We start from the raw sequence: 20,446 nt of genomic DNA, 5'->3' as shown, positions 1-20,446 counted from the left end.
CACAATGATCTCTTCCCAACAAGGCAACATGTGTTGGAAGTCCAAATAGATCCATATGAAGAAACTCCAAATGCCTAGTTGTGCGGATCATGTTCTCTTAAAAAGATGCTTCATTTTATGTCATTTTCTGGCAATACAAGCACTATAAACTCTACCTTGTTAGTCCAACGATGTGTTCATAGGTTGTAGGTTTGCAATATCAACATGGTCCCACATTTGATGGCACAACCATCCCAAGTCGGCTTGGGCCATTAGGCATGCCTCAAGTCCGGTGTTCTCTTCCGAGAAATCATCCGGTTAAGCCCAACAAAGGCTAATTTGAGTTTACCTCACCCAAAGATTTTCACACAATTAAGGAATAATAAAGTATCATAATTGAAAAAGTTAAATTTCATGCTCCGACGATCCTGCAACGGTGGCTCGGGTTGCTCCGGCGATATTGCGACAACGGCTTATCATCGGCGACTCGGGCTGCTCCAACGATGCTGCGACGGCGGCTCTGGCTGCTCTGACGCTGCTGTGACCGTGGCTAGGGCTGCTATGGTGATGGTGCAACAACGTCTTGGGCTGCTCCGGAGATGCTGCAACTAGGGCTGCTCCGGTGATGATGTGACGACGGCTCAGGCTGCTCCGACGATTCTGCGATGGCTTCGTCGTGTTGCAAGCCGGTGCTGCGAGACCAGCAAAGTCGCTGCTGCCGGCGTTATGCGGTGCCACCAGATTTTGCGAAGCCACCAGAGTTGCTGCTGCCGGCGCTCCATGGTGCTACCGAAGTTTACTACGCAGGCGAGATTATGTGTGCGGCGTACTATGATGAAAAAAAAGGAGAAAAGACTTTCATCGGATGGCTAGAAAAATTCAGATCATACGATTCACGAGGCGGATGTTTTTTTGTTTTTCCTACATCCGGATGTCGCCTAGCATACGACATACTCCCTTCGTTCTAAAATAAGTGTCTTAAGTTTAGTACAATTTTATATTAAAGCTAGTATAAAGTTGAGACAGTTATTTTAGGACGGAGGGAGTACATTTTAGCCCTAATAATTGTAAGTACGGGCTAGAGTTGGAGGTACGCTTGACTAGCTGGAGACAAATACATTTGATTAACCGTTACCATACTCTAAAATCACACGTTTTTAGCCCTAATATTTTACCTTGATCCACTAGTGTTTGATAACTGACCCGACAAACCTACTTTCTCTGTATACTAATATAAAAACATTTAAAACACTATTTTTATATTAATTTACAGAGGGATTACATGTTTAGGAGAAAGTATTTTTAAGCGTCGCCTTATGAGGTGATGTGAACCCAGGCTAGTGTGATCAAATTCTCAAAACTTTTTCCCTAGAAAATAATAATTCTGCCCTTTCGTATTACCAAGTTTAGACCCTTCTTCTTCGTGATCCGGAAAATAAAAGCACCTCCCTTCCCTGCGATCCCCGCAAACACCACCTTCTCCGCTTGGCCTTCTCTCTTAGGGCTTGTTCGGTCGCAAGTGGTTTGAAGGGGATTGAAGTGAATTGAAGAGGATTAAATCCCCTACAAGTCAAATTCCCCCTCAATCCCCTCAAAACCTCTTCAATCCTCTCAGGGGAGGTTTAACCGAACAAGGCCTTAAGGTTTCTCGCCTCACAGCACCCAGGCACCCCAATCTCCCCTGCGGTCGGATCGATCGCGGACGCTGCTGAGACGGCGGAGAAGAAGCTCACTCTCAAGAGCTCCGACAGCAAGGTGTTCGTGGTGGAGGAGGCGGTAGCAATGGAGTCGCAGACCATCAAGCACGTGGTGGAGGATGGCTGCGCCAGCAACATCATCCCCCTCCCCAACGTCAACGCCGATATCCTTGAGATGGTCATGAACTCGTACTGCAAGCAGCTCGTCCAGAAGTGCGGAGCCGACACCGCAGACCCAACCGTCAAGACCTCCGAGCCGGACCAGGAAATCCATCCAACCCTCTTCATAGTATCATAATTTGAAGAAGAGAAAAAACATGGAATTCCAAGGTAAACATGCTCCTTACATCCAGATACAATCCAGGGCGATCTTTCATAGTCATAAGTAGGTTGTACTTGGTCATGCCCAAAGTCGGCTTGGTGCCATCCGTGGGTTTGAACTCGAGCGTCGTCTTTGTTCCGACGAATTTAGGGGAGTTGCTGGAATTACCTTGGGAGGTGTTAGGGATGGAGACCAATTTTTTGGGCGACCAAGTCCCGTGAGACGTCTTCCAAGCTTCAAAGGCCTTGATGAAGTTCCAGTGATCCACTCGCTGGGTCATTAGTCCGTGCTCGACGTCGTCGAGGGAGAGGAAGGCCGCTTTTGTCTCCCACGAAAGGTAGGAGCTTATGAGAAAAGATATCAGCCCTGGTCGCTACATCTGGGTAGGTCTCGAGCCTGACTCTCAGGGAGGGAGTAGATCTCAGCGATGCTTGCCATCGAAGCGTTGGGGATTCGATTCGGGATCTCTCGAAGCTCTTGTTCTACAGGGAGCTAGGATTGGGGAAGAGGAAGGCGTGGCTAAACCTTGAATTCCATGTTTTTTCAAGACGTTTGACGATAAGTTCGTAGACGTCGACCAGAAAATCCTCTTCGGCCTCATCCTCGTGAGATTTCCATCCAACCCTCCCCGTGGTGCTCTTTGTAGTTAGTACTCGTCAAGGAGCTCGCACCCTGCTGTTTAGAACTTTAGATGAGGTTTGTTGTCCTGTTCAACGGTTGGTACCTCAGATTCGTGTTTCGTTTGCGTTGTGTTTACTGTAGAGTGTAGACTCGTGGCAGGTACTCTCACGAAATATTTGAAGGGCTCAATAATTCTTTAAATGCTTGTAATCTCCCTAGGATGTGCGTTATTTCTCATCATATTTACTACCTCCGTCACGGTTTAGAAGGCACGTTTAGAAAATCTCTGGGACCAAGATAGTCACCGATTAGTTGTGAGATGTAGTAGGTGTAGATGTTAATGTGACTAATTAACTGAGAAAATACTAGTACTAATGTGTGAGCAGCAAATTGCAAATTAGGAGGGTGCATGCATGAGTAGTACTAGTACCAATTAATAAGAGTAATAGCTTTCACGCCTTAAACCTTGTTTATTTTGGAAACGCACGTAAGTTTAACTGTGTCTTCTAAACCGTAACGGAGGGAGTACATGATTGCATGTCATAATTGTTTGTAAACTCCCTAGGACGGAACAACTATGATGAGCTATTATGATATTACTCCCCCCATCTCAGTTTATAAGTTCGGCATGCGTATATAGGTTGTTAATTTGACCCACTTAATGATAAACATATATTACTACCTCCGTCTTGGTGTATAAGTCATTCGCGTAGTTCTAGGTTGACAATTTAACTATCTAAATATGTATCATATGTGACAAAAAAAATATATTTAAAAATTATATCCGTGTAAAAATCTAGTGATATACTTTTCATGACATATAACACATATTTAATTTCTCAAATCGGTGACCTAGAACTACGCGAATGACTTATACACCGGAACGGAGGGAGTACAAAAATTATATCATTAAAAACTTTAGATGTTCTAATTTATAATGATATAATTTTTATATTGAACAATAAACTTTATATAAGTCAAATTGACGACCTAGGTACACGTGTGTGCCTTATAAACTGTGACGAAGGTAGTACTAAAAGTGTATTGCCTTACTAATATGTAATGTTTCTTATCTTCTTTAAGATTTTGTTGTCTGATGTCTTTACGAAGAGCTATGCTTCGGTTTTCAGTTCTGTGCCATGATTAACCAGTGTAAGTTGCATTTGTATGACTACAGTATTGTGCTCCTGTTTCTTATCTGTTTAGTCTCTTTTGTGTAAGGAAGATACCTCACCATCATGCTTGTATTTTTCCCTGACAGGCTGCGAACTACCTGAACATCAAGGGGCTGCTGGACCTGACCTGTCAAAAGGTCTTTGACATGATGAAGGGGAGGACTGTAAAGGAGATCCGCAAGACCTTCAACATCAGGAACGACTTCACCAAAGAGGAAGAGCAGGAAGTTCGGAGGGAAAACCAATGGGCCTTCGAATGAAGGTATAGCGGCGACAAGCGGACAACTAAAGAAACAACTATCTTGTAATGCGAATAACCAGCAAAGAAGGAAACCCAGCTTCGTTAATGCCTGGGAGCAGCCGTTGTGGTTCGAAACTATGCTAGTAGTAAGCTATAAGTACATTGTTCTGGTTCTGGTCAATCTGGGAAGTTTACCATTCGGCTGCATTCGTTATCTTTTGTTTGGTGTGTGGCTGTATATCCATGAACTCATAGGAGCCCGTGCTTTTCCTTGCTCCGTTCATTCTCATGTGCTCTGTATCCATGCTACCTGACTCCACCGTCGCCGTTGTACCACCCGGATAACGTCCAAACCTCGTCGGACCTCTTTCGCTTCATCTAGGCGCCGCACGGCTTTGCCTACGCCGTCATTCCACCCTAAAGTCAGTCGTGGCTAAGGTATCCTCCTCCCTTCCACCGCCGCTCATGGGAGACACTATGCCTGACAAGTGTTCGGTCAGATGTTATTGCCAACTTTTTTTACATTTCAGTTGTTTACTTTGAAGAAAACATGATGGATTCAGGCGAGGAGTATATCTACGTCGAGTTCATGGATTCGTCTTCGTAAGATGATCATGAAACATCGATGACGAGGGCGATTCCTGCAGATGTGGAACGTGTGGCGGAGCATGTTCCCAACTACACTGGTTCAACCGACAGATGACACATGGCCGTATTATGTTGTACGACGACTACTTTTACCCTGATGTGTTGTTTGAACCCTATTTCCACCGTCGTTTAGATGCGAGAACATGTGTTCGAACGCATATATCAAGGTGTCAGGGCCTACGTTGATTGCATCAAGCGGGATGTTATTGGAAACATTGTGTTCTCTAGTTATGGGAAGTGCACGCCTCCTGTAAGGATGCTTGACTATAAAATGACTATAGATTTGTGGGATGAGTACCTCCAGATTGCTGAAAGCATATGCCTCGAAGTCATGGTAAGATTTGCGACTGCAGTAGTCAAGGTGTTTGGACCGAAGTACTTAAGAGAATCAAATGCCACAAACACAACAAAGCTCATGGCACTTGGAGAATAAAGAGGGTTACTCTTGGGATATTATCTGTTGGATAACCCGTCCTAGTTGGGCCGGGTCACCCAAGCTGGCGACTCATCTCCAAGTGGTTCCGGGCTTGGTCCAGCAAGGCCGGGAGTCGTATGACGGTTCAGGACCTTTGGAACAAGTCCATAGTAGAGAAGATCTCCGAGTCTTGGGAAGATGGCGATTTAGAGATCGGAAGAATCACGATTTGTGTAAAGGAAATGACCCTTGTAAACCCTAAGGACTCGACCTGTATATAAAGGCGAGTCCTCGGGAAGTAGAGGGTAGGTTAGAAATCATCGAGTGCTAGGTCAGGCGAGTTACGCCCCCTTGTAATCGAAACATCATCAATACAAACTCCAAGCAGGACGTAGGCTTTTACCTCTTCCCGAGGGGCCGAACCTGGGTAAATATTTGTCTCGCTCCCACATAACCCCTTTGAGTCGCCACCAAGGTGCGATGGCTACAACACTAAGTTCTTTTACGAGGACATCTGCCGTGACAAAACCACGACAGTTACCATTTTTGAATGGAGTTTGAGTATTGCCGCCGTATATAAGTGCACATATATTTGTATTTTCAATTTCACATCATAGACCTAAAGCATTGCACTTGTTTCAGTAGGTCCGTCTTGGAAGGTTAATGTGTTGTGACCTCTTGTTAGAAATGGAATTACATAGAATTATAATCTTTAGGGTACCGTGCCTATGTAATTCTATGTAGTTTCAGGTGCAAAGATTATAAACTTTAGGCCTATTCCTATGTACCGTGCCTATAGAAGAATGTTCAGGTATAGAAAGAAAACATTACACGACTCAATAAAAATGTTTGCTAGATAACAAAAATGATGTGAGGAAGAAATGTTCACGCATTTGCAATATTTCTTCATGTGTATGGAAAAAATGTTCTACATTCCAAAAATGTTTGTTATGTATTAAAATAATTTCATGTGTAGGCGGAAAATGTTCTGTCCGCTCGGTGATTCATACTTGTCGGCTAGCAGTCGCCACCTCCTTCTTCCATACTGCTAACCCTCATGATGGTGGCCACCTCCTTCACATTCGGAGTCATGCTCGTGAATATGGTTTGCTCATCCTCCATCAAGCCCACCCCCCTCTCCCTCTTCCTATCAAGCACGGGAACATGGTCACTACCCTTGTAAGGAGCATCCAAACTGATCTTCGGAGTGTCTTCATACTCGCGCATCGGCGAGCCCAATGGCTGACTGGAGCCCATGGCATGCTTGTTTGTTGCCAGCCCGAAGGAGAAGATCTATTGCATATGGTGGTAGTGCTGGATAGATGTGTTGAGAAACTCTGGGTCCTTGGGGTGAGGCTAAGAAAGAAACATGGCGGAGTGGTTAGTTAGAATGGCAAAGGTTCACAGGCTTAAACAATTGGTTAGTTAGATTTGCATGATTTGTGAGCTAACCGCGATGAGACCTTGGTCGTGCTCTACCTGGAAAAGGATTGAGCAAGTGTCCTCTTCCCATGAAGCACCACCTAGGTCTTCTAGCTTGTACGTGGTGATCCACCTCGCTCTCCACTTCCCGAGGTGGTTGTTGACCTGGGTCGAGCTGACCTCATGTCGACACAACTTGATCACCTGCTTTGCAACAACTTCAAGTGCACCTTCTCGAAGCCCTTGACAGTACTCACCCCACTAGCTATGATCTCAAACATCCTGTTAAAGCACAAAAATCAAAATGAACAATTGCCGCTTCATGTTGTTTCTCCTACCATCCTTCTTTGCCTTTGTGGCAGCTGCTTGTGTAGCGGCATGAGTTACAACATTGGGTTGAGCCGGCACAAATGGAGGAAGCATAGGAGGCACAATCTCGAAAATGTCAGAATCATAAGCCATGTCCACGGGAGGCTGGGAGCCGTCGATGTAGGATGACAGGAACTAGCTATCAAGATCACAATACACCACACATCGATGGTAGGAACCAACATTAAACATGGACAGATCGAACTAGCACTAACATTTGCACAAATGGATGATCTACTTCGACATGGACACATGGATGATCTGCTTCAATATGGACACATGGATGATCAACTTGAACATCACAACACAATAGAGCACAACAGTAAACATCTATATAGACACATGGATGATCAACTTCAATATCACAACACAAAAGAGCACAACAGTAAACATGGATATATGGATGGACCCTATTCAACATCAAAGCATACTATCAATCCATCCACTACCACTAGCTATCAATCCTTGTTGACATGAAAACAACTCCTAGCATGCTTCCAATCAATCACAACTAGCTACTACTACATCAAAGTCACATATATCGAAGGGGATTGAACTCACGGACGCCATCGGAGGAGGCACTGGACACGTCGGGTAAGAGAAGTTGTCGATTCATCTCTTTCGTCAACCGGTCGTCGGAGCAGTTGTGCCGCTTACCTCGTCGTCAATGTGAAACCGCGTCGGAGGGAAAACTCAAGAGGGGGGAATACTGACGGGATTTTTGCCGTTACGATGACCCTGGCTATATTGGGTGACCGATTTGGCGGGCGGTGACACGAAATTGTCATGTCGCTCATCCGGAGACGCGCGCGAGCTCCCGACATCTCTCTGCTCATAGGATCTCAGCTCCACGTTTCCCTCCCCTGCACCACTTGAGTCTGGCTCGCTGGAAACAGCCGATTCATGTGTTCCTGGTGGGTGTGGTGGGAGTGCTTTAAGGTTCATGCGGGGCAAGATTTTCATGTGACCGGGTCAACCAAACACCCTGTTTTCGTCCCACCCGGGTCTGATTGGGCCTAATGCAGGTAACCAAACGCATCCCAAATGTCTAATCATGTTTGATGTCCTGTAAATTCAGTGTCTTTGTATTTTCAAAAAAATACTGTTTATCCGGGTAGGGACGTACCTGAGAAAACGGGCCGTGTTCAACATCCAAAATTAGGTCCTTGATATAACCATAGGCAATTACGAAAACAAAAAAATATACTCAAGAAGCGATTCTCCGAACTCAAAATTAGTACATTATTTAGCATAAACATGCACCCTTCTTGGAGTCCTTGATACAAAATCTTCAATTTGTCTTTCATAAGCAATCTTCTTCAAAATGTCATTTGATTATTTTTCTAAAAACTTATCAACAACACATTTTTTTAGATCGAATGATTAGTATATGATGTGTTAGACATGAACATATAAACAACTCTTTTCTTCTTGCTAGCTTCCCGGGTCGCTTCGGGCTACACCGGAGGAGCCATCGTGGCCATGTTCAGCGGCCCTCCCTCGCAGCCTCGTTCACCTTGCCGCCGTCAGAGGAGGCCGGCCACCCGGCGGACGGCGGGGGTGGGGCATCTCGGCCCTCTTTTTTTTTTCTGTTCCTTCCCTTGTGGTCACCTTCCGATCTGGCTGTTGTTTCCCAACCTGTCCGTCATGCTACCTGATGATTCCGGCCATCCGTGGTCTGTTGATCGCGGATCTGATCGCACATCTGATCCTCTTTGGGACTTTTTTTCTTTTCATTTCTTTTTCCTCGCCTATACACATAGTTGTGTGTTAGGAATATATAAGTCGTGACGGAGTACGATGCGATCGACGTCAGCGTGTCAGGTCAGGTCCTTGGCGGTGCGATCTGCGTCGGTGCGTCAGGTCGGGTCCGTGGGCTGGGTTACGGTCATGTGTGTATGTGCGTGTACATATATGCGTGGGTGTATGAGTAGTCTGTTGATGATTGTAGCAGGGGTTGGCGTGGCGATCGGGTGCAGGCCGGGCCGACTGCGTAGGAGCGTAAGTGCACGTCGTGGGGGCGCCCGGGCTTGCGGATCGTGTGCGCGCAGAGTGGAGCGCGTCGTGCGTGCTTGTATGCCTATAAAAGGCTCCCTTGTGTACTGGTTCAGCAGCGTGTGCAGTTCATGCTGTTAGGGAAAATTTAGCCGTTTGTTGCTGCTGGAGTTAGAGCGCCCGAAACACCTGTGTCCATTGTATTTTATCTTCACTTCTTCTACCTCCAGTCCGGTGATAGAGAGACGGCAAGGCTGCGCCAGCACTGTGGTCTTATATGATTTTGCTATTTGTCGTGCATGTTTTTACGTGTGTGTGCATGGGTGTTGGCTGTGTGCATCTTAGCTATACGGAGACCCTATGTATCTTTATCGTGTTAGTTTTTTCTTGATGCTTCATTTTAAGTTAAAAAAATCCATCATTTATCGATAAAGAACATGTAAACAGAACGGAATGAAACAAACTTTGCTTTATGAGATCTCGTAGTCTGGTTAAAGCTCTAGTCGGGCAGCGTACACTAGTGAAAAATGGGCCTTTGGCCCACTAGTGGGGACGGGGCCTTTAGCCCCGGCCCGTAAGGGGCTTTAGTCCCGGTTCACTAACCGGGACTAAAGGGGCGGGACTAAAGGCCTAACCTTTAGTCCCGGCCCTGTTACAAGCCGGGACTAAAGGTGCTCCACGTGGGCGCCTCGTAGCGTCCCAGGGGCAGGCCCTTTAGTCCCGGTTCGTTACACGGACCGAGACTAAAGAGTTTCAGATTTTGCTTATTTTTGGATTTTTTTTTGAATGAAATTATTTTTGGGTTTTAGGGTTTAGGTGTTCGGGAGATTAACGTGATGCCTCGTTTGGTGTTAGGGAATTAGTTTTCATATAATTTAAATAGAAATAATTATGCATATATATATATAAGATTAACTTATCTTACAAGCGAGCATATATATACAATTATATGGAGATCTGAATTATCGGGACTAGAGCACGTCTATTCGATTACATGGACGAACATCAGTAATGGCCCCTAGCTACACTAAATCGTACTTTGTCATCTATAGCTTTCGTCCTCAGAAAGGTCGCAAGCTCCTCTGCAACAGCAATCGCGCGTTGCTCTAGTAGGACCTTCGTCCTCATGGCCGTGTACTATATAAGAAGAGGAGATGAATATGAATATCAATCATGATAACAAAGAATGACGAGTAAAAATAGAGGTGTGAATGTTCATTGCTTACGTCGAATCTGTGATCCTTGTGCTCAGAGGTAAACGTGCGAATGGTCTCGCAAACATAGTATCCGCATAGATGCGTTCCCCGTGGCTGCTGGTCACACTTTACGAGAATAGAATATATATAATCAAAATAATAATCTAGCATCATAAATGTATTGAAAATAGAAGTATATCATACTACTACTTACCTGAGCCGCTCTAAAGGTCAGCTTCTCAGGAAAGTTACCGGGAGTCACGCACTTGAACCGCTTCCAAACCCTGCCCGACAAGGATAATGATTTGCTAAGTTCTTCATTAATTGATATATCAGAAAATCATCGAAAGAGACCGATAGAGCGCAAGAATGATTGAAATTACCCTTGGAGCATGTCCTGCAGGCTTTGGAACTGTTCCAAGGGTCTCAATAATGGGTCGAAGGCATCAACTCTTCCCTTATCAATTTGAATGTCCAACAGAATCCAATGGAAGCTGCACATGTATGTATGTATATATATATATATATATATATATATATATATATATATGTCAGTAACTTATCAGTTACACTTATAAGTGAATGGACACAACAGAGTAAAGACCCTCACCTGAAGTTGTATGGAAACAATATGCGGTCACAGAAATTTTGATCTATTAGAAACCTTAGAAGGTTTTCCTCCGTCTCCTTGGGTTTATCAGTTAGCGTCGATATATGTATTTTATCTGGGTCAATAAACCCAATATTTAGGATGTTCTTACTTTTACAATTCAGAATCTTCATTCTCCATAATAGAGTACAAGTTATATATAGACAATGAATTGAAATAACTAAACAAGTTATATGTAGACAACGAATTGAAAAACTTACAGACAATAGCAACTCATAAGCGATTTGTCGAGGGCGTCGCCATTGTACATCTGGAAGAGTTCATTAAAGTCGATATGGATTTCTTCGGGGCAGCCGTAGTACTCCCGTGGGACACTCAACACGATCATCGTTCTCCCATTCTTTGATTCACTTAAGTACCATGTATGCAAGTAACGCATATTTGTTGGGAGATCATCTTTGCTGACCAAAGGCTCTCCCATAAAAAACTGTGGCTTAGGGGCTACCACAGCCTTGGGTAACCTGTCGTCTTGGGAAGCCAGAACATCTTCAACCGAGACACCCCATTGAGCCGCCTACTCCTTTGCTAATTCAAAAGCTTGCCCCTGCACCGGAGGGGGAACATTCTCGGTTAACACCTTGAGGGGTGGGATCGACTGTTTGGCTTGTTGTCCAAGCTGAGGAACGTATGATTTTCCCCCTCCTTATGCAATGTGCGTGTATAGTCATCAGGCTTATGGTGTAAGTCATACTGTGATGGAAGGGTCGTGAAGTATTTTGCCCATGCTATTTGCTTCTCGGTGTATTCCGGGCGGGGCTCGGGTTCCTTCTTTTTCATCTGCGCATCATGATGTTCCTTTGCTATCCTGGCATTTTCCTCGGGGGTACGATCATAAGGTTTGATAGGAAGATTAGCATGAGGTACCTTTGGGAGGGGCGACCGTTTGCGCTTTGGGGGGCTCCGTCTCTTAGGAATCGTCGGCGGAGCGTTCTTGGTGGCACGCTTCCGCTTAGTATCCTGTGCGGGCGGCGGCGGAGACGGACGACCCAAGTCCGGCGGCGGTGATCGAGATGGACTCGTGTTGTGCTGGCCGACGTCATGTGGAGGGCTTGGAGGTAATGGAGGTGTAGGTGACCTGCGACGACTCAGAGGCTGTGTTGTCCTTGGGGCCGAGCCTGGAAGCTTGATGTAGTTCTTGTCCCATAGGATGACTCCACCCAGTACTTCTCCGAGTGTCCACTCATCTTCAGGTCCAGCTATGTTGAGCTCCATATCATGAATCCCCGCCATGATTTCATCCACCTCGACTTTGGCAAAGTAAGCTGGAATCTCACGGCCATGCCAGCGTGCATCAGGGCCAGAAGGTAAAGCTTGTCCGACGGCCACCTTCATGGATATGTTCTTGACTTTCTGATGGAGTTCACATGATGTTGACTCCTTGATTCCATCCACGGGGTAGCCGGGACCGCCCTCTATCATTCTTCGTGCATCGTCGGGCAGGGCCTCAGATTCAGCCACGCTGCTTTTCCGCTTAGATGGGGCGCCGGTAATATCAAGTGCAGGATCTTCCTGGCGCGCTACTCCTCTAAGCTCATCAATCTGCTTCTGTTGCTCGTTAATCCTGGCAAGCAACTGGTTGAACTTGTCATTCTCCTCATCCTGCTGCCGCTTCTTTGCTCTCTCTCGGCTTCTGTAAGTGTCTTGGTCTCTGGCAAACCCAAGCCACCACGGGTAAGAAGGACCGAAGCCTCGCGTTCGTCCTCCATGTTCGTCATTGCCGAGGACCAGTGTGAGCAAATCTTTCGATCTATCTGCAGTGAACTTTCTTTTTCCCTCCTTAATTTCTTTCACTATCCTTTTCCAATTCTCCCTGGGTATCCTAAGACCGTCACTGCAGATGAGGTCCCCTGTTTTTTCGTCGTACGACCCACCATGCGCAAGGAACCAATTTCTTGCTCTCAATTCCCACTCATCACGGAGTTGTTCAGGTACAATGCCTTTATCTAGCAGATCTTCCTCTTTCTTATCCCACATTGGGATGGCAGTCTCATAGCCCCCTGGCCCCAGCTTGTGGTGATATTTCTTCTTGTCGGCATTTATCTTGTTCTTTTCTGATAATGCCTGGGCATCTTCTGACTCCTTGTACTCTTGAAATGCCTTCCAGTGATTCGCCTGCTTGGCTAGATACCCCTCGAATACTGGCACTTTCTTTGTCTTCAGATAGTTTTTCCATAGCTTCTTCTTCCAGCTACGGAACAGTTCGGCCATCTTCTTTAGAGTCCACTGCTTGACTTTGGCCCTCAGTTTTTTTGCGGCGTCTTCATTCTCACATTCTGGCAGGTTGAAATGTGACATGAGATCATTCCAAAGATTATCTTTGTACCTTTAGGCGACATAGTCACTATCGGCTGCCCCTTTGTGCTTGTTCCACTCCCGAACGTTGATCGGGACGTGATCCCTAACGAGAACTCCGCATTGCTTCTTGAATGTGTCAGCAACATTCTTAGGAAGCTTGGGTTCGCCCGTAGGCAATATCACCTCAAAGGTGTAATGCGTCCGTGCATCCAACTTTCTAGTCGGGCCTCGTTTCGTAGCTTTGCTCGATGTGGAGGCCTAAGAGGGAGAAACATTCGTCAAATGAATGTATATGTATACAATATAGAGCTATCTCCAATATTTTTCACATATTACAAGTGATTGTCGAACTTCATATGTATACCTCGCCGGACTTTATTATTTCTGCACCGGCCTTGCCACCGGCTTCTCCATCAGTGGAGCTATCACCTTCTCTGTCATTGGACCTATCTCCTGCCCCATCGGCTTCATCTTCGTGTCGCTCGACCTCCATTCCATATCCGGAGGGGTTTAGATATGACGACGGAGATTCAGCTGGTTCAACGTCGGGGCCGTCTTTGATTATATCTTCGAGAAGTTCTTCCTCTTCGAGGTTCCTGATATGTGGATCCATAGTTCTGCAAAAAACAGATTCTCTTAACCTTTGTACCAAAAAAGAATTATTCTATCAGGAACTCCGTTCCAAAACAACTTTAGTCCCGGGTCGTGGCTCCACCCGGGACTCCTAGATTTCTGCATAGTATTCAAAGTAGGAGTACTTTTCCAATTTAAGCATTCAATAAGCAAAACCAAATCGTAAAATAAGTAGTATTCAAATTAGCATGTATTCAATTATAAGCAAATACATCATCTCTTTTGTCCGTCCATCGTCGAATATTATCACTAATACTCCTCGAATACTATCATACATATAGCATCACTGATACATCTAGAACCGTAGCGCCCGACGGGTATCGGCGCGGGTGGTGGACACCCAAAGAGAAGGAACCATCACAGGATCATAGCTCCACTGAGATCCCCGAAGAACCTGCGAGGTATGCTCGAACCTGCCCTCCAACGCAACCATGTAGCGACGGACGTGCTCATCCTCCTCGCTGACACGGTGACGTACCACCTCCGCGGTGTCCGGAAGCCTCGGCACCCTCACTGGCCCACGCGACCGCCACCAAACAAGGATCGGGTCAACGACGGGCTGGCTCCTCACCAACCTACGCCCCCCGGAAGGTAGCACCTCCCAATACCAGCCGGGCGGAGCCCAGTCCCGGACAAGGCCCCTCTGATCAAGCAGGTGTCCTCCGCCGAGTCGACGACGAGGATGCGGGATAGGCATCGTAAAATGAATTAAAAAAATAAACTAGTTCTATTAATTTTCTTGCTAAAAATAAACTATTAACACTTAAGCATATACAATAGCAAAATTAAACTATTAACACTTAAGCATATACAATAGCAAAATTAAGCAATAATCTAAGAAACACTATTAACACTTAAGCATATACACTATACAATATTTCTTCTTCTTGTAACCCTAAACTATTTTTTGCTCTTCTTCTATTTCTCCTCTTCTTCTACTTCTTCTTCTTCTAGCTACTTCTACTTCTCCTCTTCTTCTACTACTTCTCCTCTTCTCTTCTTCTACTTCTCCTCTCCTCCTCTTCTAATTTTTTCTCTTCTTCTACTTCTCCTCTTCTTCTATTTTTCCTCTTCTTCTCCTCTCCTCCTCTTCTTATTCTCCTTTTTCCTCTTTTCTTCTCCTCCTCTTCTTATTTTCCTTTTTCCTAATTCTAAATATTACTAACCCTAATAATCTAGCACAAACCTAATAACAATAGAAATTAAATGACAAAAAAAATCTTTTTCTTCTTTTCTTCCCTTTTTCTTCCTTTGTTCTCCTTTTTCTTCCTTTCTTCTCCTTTTTCTTCCTTTCTTCTCCTTTTTCTTCTTTTCTTCTCATTTTTCTTCTTGTAACCCTATCCTAATTCTAAATATTACTAACCCTAATAATCTAGCACAAACCTAATAACAATAGGAATTAAATGACAAAACAAAATCTTTTTCTTTTTCTTCTTTTCTTCCCTTTTTCTTCTTTTCTTCTCCTTTTTCTTCCTTTCTTCTCCTTTTTCTTCTTTTCTTCTCCTTTTTCTTCCTTTCTTCTCCTTTTTCTTCCTTTCTTCCCTTTTTCTTCTTTTGTTCTCCTTTTTCTTCTTTTCTTCTCCTTTTTCTTCTTTTCTTCTCATTTCTCTTCTTTTCTTCTCCTTTTTCTTCTTTTCTTCTCCTTCCCTTTTTCTTCTCTTCTTCTCCTTTTTCTTCCTTTCTTCTCCTTTTTCTTCCTTTCTTATCCTTTTTCTTCCTTTCTTCTCCTTTTTCTTCCTTTCTCCTCCTTTTTCTTCTCCTTTTTCTTCTTTTCTTCTACTGGCCGGAGTGTTGGGGAGGAGGGGGCGGGGGGCTTACCGGCCGAAGGTGTCGACGACGTGCGGCGAGGAGGGCGGCGCGCGGCGAGGAGGACGGCGGCGGCGAGGAGGACGACGGCGACGGTGAGGAGGACGGCAGGCGGCGGCGAGCAGGACGGCGGGCAGCCTGACGGCGTCGTCGACTTCGTCACTGTGCCGTGCCGGGCAGGAGAACGAGGAAGAAGGAGAGAAGGAAATGCGATTTGGGTTGAAAATTTTCTAACTCCCGCTTATATAGGTGGATCTTTAGTCCCGGGGCGTGGCTCCACCCGGGACTACAGCCCCTCCTCGGCTGCACGATAAATTTAGTCCCACCTCGCCCAGCGAGGGGGACTAACACTTGTTTATAAGCCCCATCGCAGCTTCTCCATCGAGCTCCTCTCCAAAGCAGGCTTACGGGTCTAAACTCAATGAAAATTGAAACTATATTCGAAATTATGGAGAAAATTCAACCTGAATTCAAAGTGAGTTCACTTTGAATTTAGATTGAATTTTCTCTATCAATTCTCATATAGTTTCAATTTTTTTTCTATTTTCATAATTAATAATTTTGACTATCCAAACTATTATCTATTTTGTTATTTTCAATTAAAAACTATGTTTATTAAAATTCTTTTTGCATATTTGAGAATTTGACAAAACTATGATAATGAAAAGTGTTTGAAATTGAATAAATAATGGAAAACTATTTTCTATTTTCATAATTAATAATTTTGACTATCCAAACTATTATCTATTTTGTTATTTTCAATTAAAAACTATGTTTATTAAAAATTCTTTTTGCATATTTGAAAAATTGACAAAACTATGATAATGAAAAGTGTTTGAAATTGAATAAATAATGCAAAACTATTTTTCTATTTTCATAATTAATAATTTTGACTATCCAAACTATTATCTATTTTGTTATTTTCAATTAAAAACTATGTTTATTAAAAATTCTTTTTGCATATTTGAGAATTTGCCAAAACTATGATAATGAAAAGTGTTTGAAATTGAATAAATAATGCAAAACTATTTTATATTTTCAAAAGTAATTATTTTGACTATCCAAACTATTATCTATTTTTTTATTTTCAATTAAAAACTATGTTTATTAAAATTCTTTTTGCATATTTGAGAATTTGACAAAACTATGATAATGAAAAGTGTTTGAAATTGAATAAATAATGCAAAACTATTTTCTATTTTCAAAAGTAATTATTTTGACTATCCAAACTATTAACTTTTTTTTTTTGAGCTAGTTGACCCTGAAATTGAAAAGCACTACAAATGTACTTTGAAAATGTTGAAATTTGGCATGCTATCATCATTTCACCCACATAGCATGTGTTAAAAAGTTGAGAGGGCTACGACAAAAACTGGATGCACTTCGTGTACAAAACGGACAATCTCTCTCGAAGTATCAGCGTTTCGAACGAGAACTCATCTCTTACAAAGGGATTTCATGTTTTTGAACTTATTTGAACTCCATACTTTTGGTGTGTTCAAAATGCACCATTCAAAGGCACATCACAAAATTTCAACAATTTCTGACTTCATTTGGTATTCTTCGTGCATCTGCTTATTTTTTTTTGAGCTAGTTGACCCTGAAATTGAAAAGCACTACAAATGAACTCTGAAAATGTTGAAATTTGGCATGCTATCATCATTTCACCCACATAGCATGTGTTAAAAAGTTGAGAGGGCTACGACAAAAACTGGATGCACTTCGTGTACAAAACGGACAATCTCTCTCGAAGTATCAGCGTTTCACAAGGAGAAGAAGGAGAAACGACCCCCCACAGCAACAGTCGACATTCTTCTTCTCTCATGTATGGTGGACACTCCCTCACCTGATTTTTTGACCGTCGATGATGGTCGCTATTCCTTCTTTCCCTAATGCGTAACAAATATCTAGCACAAGGAGAAGAAGGAAAAGCGACCCCCACAACAAAATTGGTTCCGCGGCACGCCACGTGGTTCCGCTGCACGCCACGTGGTTCCGCTGCACGCCACGTGGGACTAATGGTCTTTCATTTTTAAATGACTGTTTTAATCAAAAACAGATCTGTTACAAAAGGGATTTCATTTTTTGAACTTATTTGAACTGAAGACTTTTTGTCTATATATGTGGTCGAAATGCATGATACCATGAAGTTAGAAAGGGCTAAACCATTCAAAAGTAGCAAATGAAGTTAGAAAGGGCTAAACCATTCAAATGTGGAAACTATAATGGCACAAACAGAAACTAGACATATATAAATTGGTCCAAGCAGTACATGATACTAGTCCAAACAGTACATAATAATAGCTATCATAGATATATAGCTGGCCATAGTTGATACTAGTCCAATCAGAATGTCCACCTTATTCGAGGTGACACTGGCCATAGTTGACGACTCGAATCTTGCGGTACAACTCGTATGAAATGTATGCATCTTTTGCTGCATACTCAATGTTGATACGATCAAGTGGGGACTTCTCCCAAAGTTTGTGCTGAGACTTTGGGAAATTGGTCTTCATATCACCATATTCCTCGTCGATCAAGGCAACTGCCATATGAGCCATCGAAGTCCTGACATGTCGAAGCCTGAATACCGTTTGGAGATCAATGAGGCAACCAGTTGGTATCTCAATACCGAAGTTGTACCTCATCTTCAGCTTGTCGTTCGTTATGTCAACGGTAGCAAAAGTGATGCCGCTGCGAAGGAAGTCCATGAGTTCTGGACAATGCTTGTCACTACTGCAACAGAAACAAATTAAAATGGAACAAATGTTACATACTGCTGCAATAAGGAAACATGTTTCACTACAACTAAAGAGAAAATTATCTTTAGGATTCAAATAGAACATATGCAATGGAACCTAGAGAGATCACTATAGCTATCCAATGGAACCTAGAGAGATCACTAGCTATATGCAATTTTCATGACTATGACATATCATATTGCTATCCAATGGAACCTAGAGAGATCACTAGCTATATGCAATTTACATAACCTTGGATCAAAGAACACCACATAAAATTGTATCACTACAACTATGATTTCAATGGAACATATTGAACCAATCAGATTTTTCAGATGTGGAACACTATTCCAATCAGATTGTGCTCCCTTCAACTAATCAAAATTGTTTCACTACAACTATTTGAAGCGAACCAACTATGATTCCAATGGAACATATTAAACACTAGTTGATTCTAATATGATTTTTCAGATTATGGAACACTATTCCAATCAGATTGTGTTCCCCTTCAACTAACCAAAATTGTTTCACTACAACTATTTGAAGGGAACCAACTATGATTGAAACAAATAAACTTACAATGTCATTACCTTGGATCAAAGAAAGCCTCAAAACTTACCTCGCCCATTGGAAGATCAAGACATGGTGTGCGAAGCATAATTGGATGACGGCAACACCGTGTTGATCGGCCGTGTACTCCAGATCAAGCCCCAAGAACTTCTCATGATCCATTTGCAGCGTCAAGCCATCGTTCCTTCAACTGTTCAAGAAAATACGGCATCTCCCTGCTCTCGTTCGTGTACACGACATCGAGCATGGTCGTGCCATGTGCGAGCACCTCTCCAAAGCGAGTTGGCATGGTGGAAGAAGAGAAGGGAAGAAGAGAGAAGAAGAACATAGAGCGAGAGCGAGAGAGAAGAAGAAACAGAGAAATGGCGACTCTGCTTCGGTTCGTGCTTTTCATCGCCCGAAACGACGCGGGATGCAAACCGTTTAGGGCCTTTAGTCCTGGGTTGAGCCACCAACCGGGACTAAAGAGGTATACCAACGGTTTCCACCACTACGGCAGGCAACGTGTTAGGCCTTTAGTCCCGGGTTGAGCCACCAACCGGGACTAAAGGGGGATACGAACGGTTGCCACCACCACTGCCCACCGCGTAGCCCTTTAGTCCCGGTTTGGGACACGAACCGGGACAAAAGGCTCCTTACGGGCCGGGACTAAAGCCTCGAGGGAGGCATTGAGAATTGGGCGACGTGGCCGGGCCTTTAGTCCCGGCCCAGAGGCAGGCCGGGACTAAAGGGTCCCGGCCAAAGGCCCGTTATCCACTAGTGGCCTCGACCCTTTAGTCCCGGCCTCCATCTGGGGCGGGAGTAAAGGCCCGGCCACGTCGCCTCAAATCGCAATGCCGCCCACGAGGCTTTGGTCCCGGCCCGTAAGGAGCCTTTAGTCCGGGTTTGTGTCTCAAACCGGGACTAAAGGGCTACGCAGTGTGCAGCACGCATGTGCGCCACCTTTTGTCCCGGTTTGTGTCTCAAACCGGGACTAAAGTCCTCTGCCTATATATATTGGCCACAGCCCCCCTCTCCCCTCTTCCTTGCATTTTTCTTGGATGGAAAAGTGTGGGTGTGTGCTAGCTCTCCATTTCTCTTGGATGCACTAGAGCTGTTTGTTGAAATGTGTGTTAGAGCGATGCCGCTTCAGTTCACCGAACACAACTACGATATGAGATGCCCGAGCCACGCTTAAACCTCTTCCTCTTTATTTCTACTTATTCTAAAAGGTTAGCAACTATATTTCCTCGTTTAGACCGTGCGGTACTAATTTTTAGGATCGTGATTGTATTTGATATACTGTCGTATAACGCAGATGAGCCATCCATGGATGTACGGTGATCGATGCACAGCCGCTTACAAAGAAGGCGTGCATTCTTTTCGAGATGCAGCCGATGCGAACAAGCATGGTGGTGGCTATATGTTTTGTCCATGTGTTGAATGTCGGAATGAGAAGGATTACACTTCCTCAAGAGTCATTCAGAGCCACCTGCTTCGGTCCGGTTTTATGTCGGGCTATAATGTTTGGACCAAGCACGGAGAAAGAGGGGTTATGATGGAAGACGACGATGAAGAAGAAGAGAACGATGATGACAACTACCGATCTATGTTCCCTGAGTATGCTGATACCGCAATGGAAGACAATGAAGAAGAAGATCAGGATGAAGAA

The 20,446-nt window shown here is 44.1% G+C and overlaps 1 protein-coding gene across 1 annotated transcript; it reads left to right on the top strand.

The window, feature by feature from the left end:
- The first annotated feature begins 644 nt into the window (after positions 1 to 644).
- On the top strand, positions 645 to 4,054 carry LOC123441300 (SKP1-like protein 1A). The gene is made up of 4 exons (XM_045117780.1): positions 645 to 773; positions 1,639 to 1,939; positions 2,542 to 2,603; positions 3,881 to 4,054. Exons 1-4 carry the CDS (start codon positions 645 to 647, stop codon positions 4,052 to 4,054), a joined length of 666 nt encoding a protein of 221 aa, XP_044973715.1.
- The last annotated feature ends 16,392 nt before the right edge of the window (positions 4,055 to 20,446 follow it).

This window comes from Hordeum vulgare, chromosome 3H, assembly GCF_904849725.1.
Source record: "Hordeum vulgare subsp. vulgare chromosome 3H, MorexV3_pseudomolecules_assembly, whole genome shotgun sequence".
Classification (NCBI taxonomy): domain Eukaryota; kingdom Viridiplantae; phylum Streptophyta; class Magnoliopsida; order Poales; family Poaceae; genus Hordeum; species Hordeum vulgare.
Note: the sequence above shows the minus strand (reverse complement) of the source record. Positions and strands in the feature narration are given on the sequence as shown.

Coding starts and splice junctions, on each gene's coding strand:
- LOC123441300 (XM_045117780.1), top strand. CDS start 645: ATGGCTTCGTCGTGTTGCAAGCCGGTGCTGCGAGACCAGCAAAGTCGC. Junction 774..1,638: donor CGCTCCATGGTGCTACCGAA/GTTTACTACGCA, acceptor CTCGCCTCACAG/CACCCAGGCACCCCAATCTC. Junction 1,940..2,541: donor CAAGACCTCCGAGCCGGACC/AGGAAATCCATC, acceptor TTCCATGTTTTT/TCAAGACGTTTGACGATAAG.